Source organism: Phocoena sinus, chromosome 12 (assembly GCF_008692025.1).
Source record: "Phocoena sinus isolate mPhoSin1 chromosome 12, mPhoSin1.pri, whole genome shotgun sequence".
Lineage (NCBI taxonomy): Eukaryota > Metazoa > Chordata > Mammalia > Artiodactyla > Phocoenidae > Phocoena > Phocoena sinus.
The window spans coordinates 52,796,945-52,805,644 of record NC_045774.1 but is presented as its reverse complement, the minus strand read 5'-3'; the positions used below and the strand labels follow the sequence as shown (position 1 = coordinate 52,805,644).

The 8,700-nt window shown below is 42.5% G+C and overlaps 1 protein-coding gene across 1 annotated transcript; it reads right to left on the bottom strand.

Moving 5' to 3' along the window:
- Nucleotides 1–721: 721 nt before the first annotated feature.
- On the bottom strand, nucleotides 722–1,467 carry LOC116763307 (RNA-binding protein with multiple splicing 2-like). The gene is given in 3 exon segments (XM_032650871.1): nucleotides 722–901; nucleotides 951–1,242; nucleotides 1,244–1,467. Coding segments are annotated over 3 exon segments (696 nt in total).
- Nucleotides 1,468–8,700: the final 7,233 nt, after the last annotated feature.

Here is an 8,700-nt window from a genome sequence, read left to right as displayed (position 1 = left end):
GCTTCTCTTGTTGCCGAGCCAGGGCTTTAGGCAGGGACTTCAGTAGTTGCAACACGCAGGCTTCAGTAGTTGTGGCACATGGGCTTAGTTGCTCCGCGGCATGTGGGATCTTCCTGGACCAGGGATCAAACCCATGTCCCCTGCATTGGCAGGGGGATTCTTAACCACTGGACCACCAGGGAAGTCCTGAGAAAGGATTTTCTTAACGGCTGTTGGCCCATCTGAGGAGGAGGAAGCAGAGGACCCCGATTTGAAATGACCAGGAAAATGCTCTGTCTTGGCTGGGTGGTCCTTCCTGTTGGGCGGAACTGGCTGCAGGGCTTGGTGCTCACTGAAGCAGGGTGGGTGCAGGGAGGGGTGTGGACAGAGGGGCTGGGAATGATGAACGATTCGTGGTCAGGACCTGTTGCTATGGTGACACAATGTGAGAACAAATGGTACACTCACATATACACAAGTTTAAGTGTCTTAATCCATGCCAGAAAACATGCAAAATTAAACGTGTCGTTTCTTTGAGATGGAGCTACGGAAGCACATTTGGACTGGAGGTCAGGCCTCGCTCAGTCCCAGGGAGGCCTCTGAGCTGGGTCTGGGTGTCCCAGAGAGAAGGGCCCTGAATCCTGCTGTAAGCACCTTGAAGAGGGGTTTTGGGGCAAGACAGGGCTGAGGAAGAGGAGAGAAAGGAAACAGGAAACAGTGCACTGAGTCAGGCTTAAAATTCTCAGGCTTTGGAGGGAAGCAGCAACTCTGCACAGGCTGCCTGGGGGCAGTGGAAGCTCAGGGCGGCTTCCTCCCCAGTGGGGCGGGGGTCTCGAGCTGTGGTGACAAGACTGAAGAAGTAACAGAACTGACAAGACTTCCAACCTTGCTGGGTGGTATCAGAGGAAGGGTACCAGCGAACCTCTGGACATCAGTTTCTTCACCCTGAAAATGGGAGAGCGCCACCTGACCTGCATCCTCTGAGCATGTAGGGCAGCGGCGGCAGCGGTAGGGGCAGCGGGGTAGGTGAGCGCAGCAGCTGAGGTGGCTGGGGTCAGCTCTGTGGTGTACAGAGGGAAGGGGGCCCAGGACCCTGGGTATGCGGGGATCAGAGGGGCCCCCATCAGCTCTGAGTGTGCTCCTAGGGAGGGGTGAGCGTTGGTGGGATTTGGCGTAGCAGTCAGCTTGTTCTTGGCCGTCTTGGTGGTGGCTTTGGCACACTCTAGCCTCAGGGCCTGCGGGTTCTCAGGATCAAAGCGAATACAACGCCTTCTGGGAGGCTTCTGCTCCTGCCCGGTCGTCAAAGATCGCAAAACCAGCAGGCTGCCTCGATGTGAGCTTGATCCGGGACGCTTCATACCCCTTGCACGGCCTGAAGAGCAGGTAGAGTTCTTTGGGTTGAATGTCCACAGGGAGGCCACTGGCGAACAGGGTCCGGAGCGCCTCCTCCGTGCGAGCCGTGCGGGCGCTGGGCGCGCAGTCCGGCATCAGGTTGCTCGCGGTGCTGGGGGTGGGGTGTGGTGGCGGTGACAGGGGCAGCCAGCGGGTCCGGCTGGAGTCGCATCAGGCTTCGCGGGCGCGGGAGACGGGGAGGGGGTGCGGCGGACGTGGCGCTGGGAACCCCGGCAGAGCCATGGTGGCCGCCGCCTCCGCCTTTTCCCTGCGACCGGCGAGTCTTGCCTTCTTTTTATCACGGAATGGTAATAGACTTTTTACTGGTCTGCGCTCTTTTCTCTGGTCGGCACTGAGCCTTTACCCACTGTTTAATTCCCCACATAGGGCCTGACAGTAGTGGGCGTTGGGCGGCTACTTACTGGTTAGATGGATAAATGAATGAAGCCAGAATTGTCGCCTAGGGCTATAGCAGAAAAAGGCTTGGAAACCGGGGTAAGTGGTTTGAACTATATCCCCTAGACCAGGATTTTCCAAACTGTACCTTATGACCTATTAGTGGATTGTGAGATCAATTTAGTGGTTTGCAATAATTTTTTTATGTGAAATAGAATTTTATAGAACAGAAGAATAGAATAGAATAGATCCGAGTGCATCACAAGAAGCAAGGGTAAGTTTGTTTCATGAAACTTTTGCTTCAGTTATACATATCATGCATATATATGCACATCCTGAACTAGTATGTGTGCCTTGAGTTGTGATTATTTCTTCCAATAGATTAAGTCAAGAAGGTTCTAAAACTCCTGCTGTAACCACAGGGGAGCCGTTGTGAAGGGTTTCAATTAAGGATGTGATATGATCAGATCTGTGGTTTGGGAAACTTCCTCAGACCATGGCATGAAGGGTATTTTGACCAGCGATGGTGGCAATGGGAGCATCTGAAAAGCTACTAGAGTCAACTGAGAAGTGACAAGAAAGATAATGGCATGGGATGGAAAGGAAGGGGTGGGAAGGAGAAGTAGTGACTGACTGGAAAACGGTGCTTTTGAGGGGGTTGAGGCTTAAGATCTAGTACTATGGGCTTGATCTGGAATGCCGTAATTCAGGTAATGGAAACATCACAGCCAACGTCAATTCAGTAGGAGGAAAATCAATTATACTAACGTTTGAATTGAATTGACTGATCCATTTGGTCAGAATAATTAGCCCACATTGATATGAATTGCTCTGGATGCTAAATATAGTAATGACTAATGGGCTAGATTGTCCCAAGTATAAATTACCCATAACTAGTGTTTGAATCTAGTTGCTTAAATATTTAAGCTACTTTTATTGTGCTATCACTACAGTGTATGAAATTATCTATGTTTTGAGTGGGGAAATCAACCTACATAGCCCATTGCTCATGAATTATCTATAGTTTACTCACCTACCTCAAATTCTTTTCTGGAACAAGACAAATATGAGGGAAAAAATCCAGTAACATGTAATTTATATAATTTAATATGCATTGCATATGAGAATAAATATTATTTTTGTTTCTCTATATAATAATTATGTCTTCTCTCGCAAAGTCCTCATTCATCTGGAAGAATTATATAATGTTCTCAATTTACTATGGATGGGCAATGCTTAACCTGGGTGGTATGTGGATCACCATATCTTAGTTGTAGGACGAGACTGCCTCCAAGCAATCTGAATGTAAATCAGGTATGGGTGTTGTCCTGAATAGTTATTTAGGAGCAGAGGAGTAATGGTGGATGAAGGTACAGCCAAGGAATGAGACAAAATAAAATGTATTAGTTTTTATGCATTAGATTAGTAAGCTAATGATAAAATAATGATTAAAGGCTCACATTAGAGCAACAACTTTTAAATTTTGACCCTTATCATTTAATATTTAGTCTTACGTGTTAAACTAGATGTTAAAATTCCTAAAGGATGTTGTGGGCCCCGCATAGCACTTAGCAGTGCCCTGAGCCATGCTTACTGACTGAATGATATATTTATTAAAAATTACAATGTTGCCCATCAACAGACAATTGGCTTGAGGAGATGTGATATATAATGGAATATTACTCAGCCATGAAAAGAATGAAATATTGCCATTTGCAGCAACATGGATAGACTTAGAGAATATTATGCTTACTGAAATAAGTCAGAGAAAGATAAATACTCTATGATATCACTTATATGTGGAATCTAAAAAATAACACAAATGAATCTATAAACAGAACAGAAACAGATTCACAGACATAGAAAACAAATTTATGGTTACCAAAGTGGGGGAGGAGGGACAAATTAGGAGTATGGAATTAACAGATAAAAACTACTATACATAAAACAGATAAGCAACAAGGATTTACTGTATAACACAGGGATTTATGCCCAATATCTTGAAATAACCTATAATGGAATATAATCTGCAAAAAAAAAATCTGAATCACTATACTGTACACCTGAAACTGATATGATATTGTAAATCAACTATACTTCAATAAAAGTAAAATATTTTCAAGCTCTTAAAAAAATTCCAGTGTTAATTTCCAATTACCACTAAATTCTTTTTATAGCTAAAATGAATTACTTGAATTAAAGCCATCTGCTTAAAGGTACAACTATAAAGTTAGGTGACTTTTAAAAAAAACATAATGAAATATAAATTATGTTGTTCCTCAAAGTTGAAATTCCAGAAGGCTACACACTTGTTGAACAATAATGTAATTACTCAAAATGAAACAGGAGGGAAGGAGGCAGGGCACAGCCTTTGAAAGAATGACATAGCCCGAGGACATGACATAAACTGATTAGAACCAAATAGGTCCAAAGTGGTGGACAAGTCGACTTCCACTAGACCTTGAGCCTCAGTATACGCCCACATCAGCAAGCTGAATGACACACCCACAGGCGCCATGACAGTTCCATAAGGATCAAAAAGTGAGCAGTGGCCCAATTCCTAGAAATCCCCTCCCCTTCCTAAAATAGCTGGAGTACTCCTCCCACTCTTTAGCCTATGAAATTTATATATCTTTATATCTTATTTATATATCTTTATATCTCTCCACTCCTATAAAAACTGACAAGGCTATACCCTGGGGCCTTTCTCACCTTCTGAGATGGCCCACACTCTGTCTGTGGAGTGTGTTTCTCTCTAAATAAATTCACTTCTTACCTAACACTTTGTCTCTCACTGAATTCTTTCTGCAATGAAACATCAAGAACCTGACCTTCGTTAAGTCCTGAAACCAGGTGTGTGATCTCAGTTGGAATACTGTGGGTTTTGGCTCGGGTTCGAGTCCCAGCTGTGTGGGTTCAAGTCCCAATCGGAGGTGCATGGTTTCAAAATCATCAGCAAACTCTTTTGCAATTGCCTTTAAAGCCAATTTAAGAAACATACAAGAAAAACAATTCACTTTATAAATACGGCTAATTTCTGTTACCCCTCCCACTGGAAAAAAAATACATATTTGGATTGTTCATTTTATTCATCATATTTGGCTTTAGATAACTCTTGGTTGTGTCTGTGTGTGTTTTTGTGTGTGTGTGGTACGCGGGCCTCTCACTGCTGTGGCCTCTCCCATTGCGGAGCACAGGCTCCGGACGCGCAGGCTCAGCAGCCATGGCTCACGGGCCCAGCCGCTCCGCAGGCATGTGAGATCTTCACAGACTGAGGCACGAACCCGTGTCCCCTGCATCGGCAGGCGGACTCTCAACCACTGCGCCACCAGGGAAGCCCTCTTCGTTGTGTTTTTAAAAAATGTCCTTGAAGAATAAATTTGTAGCCATTAAATGTACTGAAATAAACATGACATAGGATCATTGTAATATACTAAATCTCCATATTGAGAAATTTTTAAAGTTGTATTGAAGTATAGTTGATTTACAATGTTTGTTAATTTCTGCTGTACAGCAAAGTGACTCAGTGATACATACATATATATATATATATATTCTTTTCCATCATGGTTTATCACAGGATATTGAATATGGTTCCCTGGGCTATACAGTAGGACCATGTTGTTTATCCATCCTATATATAATAGTTTGCATCTGCTAATCCCAAACTCCCAATCCTTCCCTCCCCTCCCCTCCCTTCCCCTTGGCAACCACAAGTTTGTTCTCTATGTCTTTGAGTCTGTTTCTCTTTCATAGATAGGTTCACTTGTGTTGTATTTTAGATTCCAAATATAAGTAATATCATATAGTATTTGTCTTTCTCTTTCTGACTTACTTTGCTTAGTATTATAATCTCTAGGTCCATCCATGTTGCTGCAAATGGCATTATTTCATTCTTTTTCATGGCTGAGTAATATTCCATTGTATATGTATATATCATACCTTCTTTATCCATTCATCTGTCAATGGACTTTTTTTTTTAAACATCTTTATTGGAGTATAATTGCTTTACAGTGGTGTGTTAGTTTCTGCTGTATAACAAAATGAATCAGCTATACATATACATACATCCCCATATCTCCTCCCTCTTGCGTCTCCCTCCCACCCTCCCTATCCCACCCCTCTAGGTGGACACAAAGCATGGAGCTGATCTCCATGTGCTATGCAGCTGCTTCCCACTAGCTATCTATTTTACATTTGGTACTGTATATATGTCCATGCCACTCTCTCACTTCGTCCCAGCTTACCTTCCCCCTCCCCATGTCCTCAAGTCCATTCTCTATGTCTGCGTCTTTATTCCTGTCTTGCCCCTACGTTCTTCAGAACCATTATTATTATTTTTATTTTTAGATTCCATATATATGTGTTAGCATATGGTATTTGTTTTTCTCTTGCTGACTTACTTCACTCTATATGACAGTCTCTAGGTCCATCTACCTCACTACAAATAACTCAATTTCGTTTCCTTTTATGGCTGAGTAATATTCCATTGTATATATGTGCCACATCATCTTTATCCATTCATCTGTCGATGGACACTTAGGTTGCTTCCATGTCTTGGCTATTGTAAATAGTGCTGCTGTGAACATAGGGGTGCGTGTATGTTTTCAAATTATAGTTTTGTCTGGGTATATACCCAGGAGTGGAATTGCTGGATCATATGGCAACTGTATTTTTAGTTTTTTGAGGCACATCCATACTGTTTTCCACAGTGGCTGTACCTATTTACATTCCCACCAACAGTGTAAGAGGGTTCCCTTTTCTCCACACCCTCTCCAGCATTTATTATTTGGAGATTTTTTAATGACGGCCATTCTGACTGGTGTGAGGTGATACCTCATTGTAGTTTTAATTTGCATTTCTCTAATAATTAGCAATGATGAGCATCTTTTCATGTGCATAATTGGCCATCTGTATGTCTTTTTTGGAGAAATAGCTATTTAGGTCTTCTGCCCATTTTTCAATTAGGTTGTTTGTTTTATTCTTATTGAATTGTACGTGCTGTTTGTATATTTTGGAAATTAAGCCCTTATAGGTCTCATCATTGGCAAATATTTTCTCCTAGTCCGTAGGTTGTCTTTTCATTTTGTTTTTGGTTGCCTTTGCTGTGCAAAAGCTTATAAGCTTGATTAGGTCCCATTTGTTTATTTTGGTTTTTATTTCTATTGCCTTGGGAGACTGACCTAAGAAAACATTTGTATGATTTATGTCATACAATGTTTTGCCTATGTTCTCTTCTAGGAGTTTTATGGTGTCTTGTCTTATATTTAAGTCTTTAAGCCATTATGAGTTTATTTTTGTGTATGGTGTGAGGGTGTGTTCTAACTTCATTGATTTACATGTGGCTGTCCAACTTTCCCAACACAACTTGCTGAAGAGATTGTCTTTTCTCCATTGTATATTCTTGCCTCCTTTGTCAAAGATTAGTTGTGCATAGGTGTGTTGGTTTACTTCTGGGCACTCTATTCTGTTCCATTGATCTGTATGTCTGTTTCTGTGCCACATATTGAGAAATCTTAAACCGTGTATACAGGCTGAAACTGTATAGTGAGGATTGTCTATAATTAACCCATGGACCACTCTCTTTAGGCATCTTTCTTTAAAAAAATTTATTTATTTTTGGTTGCTTTGGGTGTTCGTTGCTGCACGCGGGCCCTCTCTAGTTACAGCGAGCGGGGGCTACTCCTTGTTGCAGTGTGCGGGCCTCCTGTTGCAGTGGCTTCTCTTGTTGCAGAGCCCGGGCTCTAGGCGCACAGGCTTCAGTAGTTGTGGCATGCGGGCTCAGCATTTGTGGCTCGCAGCTCTAGAGCACAGGCTCGGTAGCTGTGGCGCATGGACCTCGTTGCTCCGCGGCATGTGGGATCCTCCTGGACCAGGGCCCGAACCCGTGTCCCCTGCATTGGCAGGCAGACTCCCAACCACTGCACCACCAGGGAAGCCCTCTCTAGGCATTAAGTTTGCTCAAGCAGTAATACTAATAATACACAAATAAAGGGGAGAATTTTTACCGTGCATCTCCTAGGACCCAAAGTTGGTTAATGACAACTATGTTTGTAATATTAGCATCACCAGATGCCACAGCAGTTTGATTAAATGTAGGTAGGAGAACAACTATATTTTGCGACTATAAGCAAACATCTAGGTACACTTCAACATGTCTCCTAGGCACAAGAATAATCTCCTACATAACCACAGTATAACTACTACACTCAGAAAATCCAGCATTGATACAATACCATCATCTAACATAAATCCGTATTCAAATATCCCCAACTGTCCATAGGCCACATGTTTTGAATTCAAAATTGAGAATCCCTCCCAGAAGGAAGTTCTCTACCACTAGGATTATATCTTTCGCCTTCTTATCTGCCATATTCCTTGCACCACAAAAAGAAAACTCTCGGTTTGCTCTCATCTCTGCTGAATTTCAGGTCAGCTATTCTTTGTGTAATGTTTCCAAGCCAGCTATCCATTTGTATCTATTTTTGAGACATTTAATATGTATTTGGGTAATTCCTGGGTTAAAGTCCACTTCTCCCACAAGACTGTTTCACAAGGATAGTGAGTGTTTCCTCCAGCCCCAAATGTATTTCCAGGTGCAAGTGCTTGGTGCATAGTAGGTTTTCAAGAAATATTTTTGGAATGAATGAATATATAAAGTGTTTAAGTTGGCAGAATGCCTGTATTGTCTTCATATCTCTCTGCATCCCATAGAGTGGGCCCTCAATGGGAGTTTAACAGACCTTTGTAAAGTGAAAATATTCAGCACCATAGCTGGAAGTATGCTTTGACTATTCCCTTTTCACTTTCCTTTGATATTTAATAACATTTAAGGAGCAGAAGAGGTATACAGGGAATGCTGAATTTGATCTCCAATTCAGTACACCGAGATGTAGGAATTTATTAACTATGGGGAGAATCATTGCTGTGACA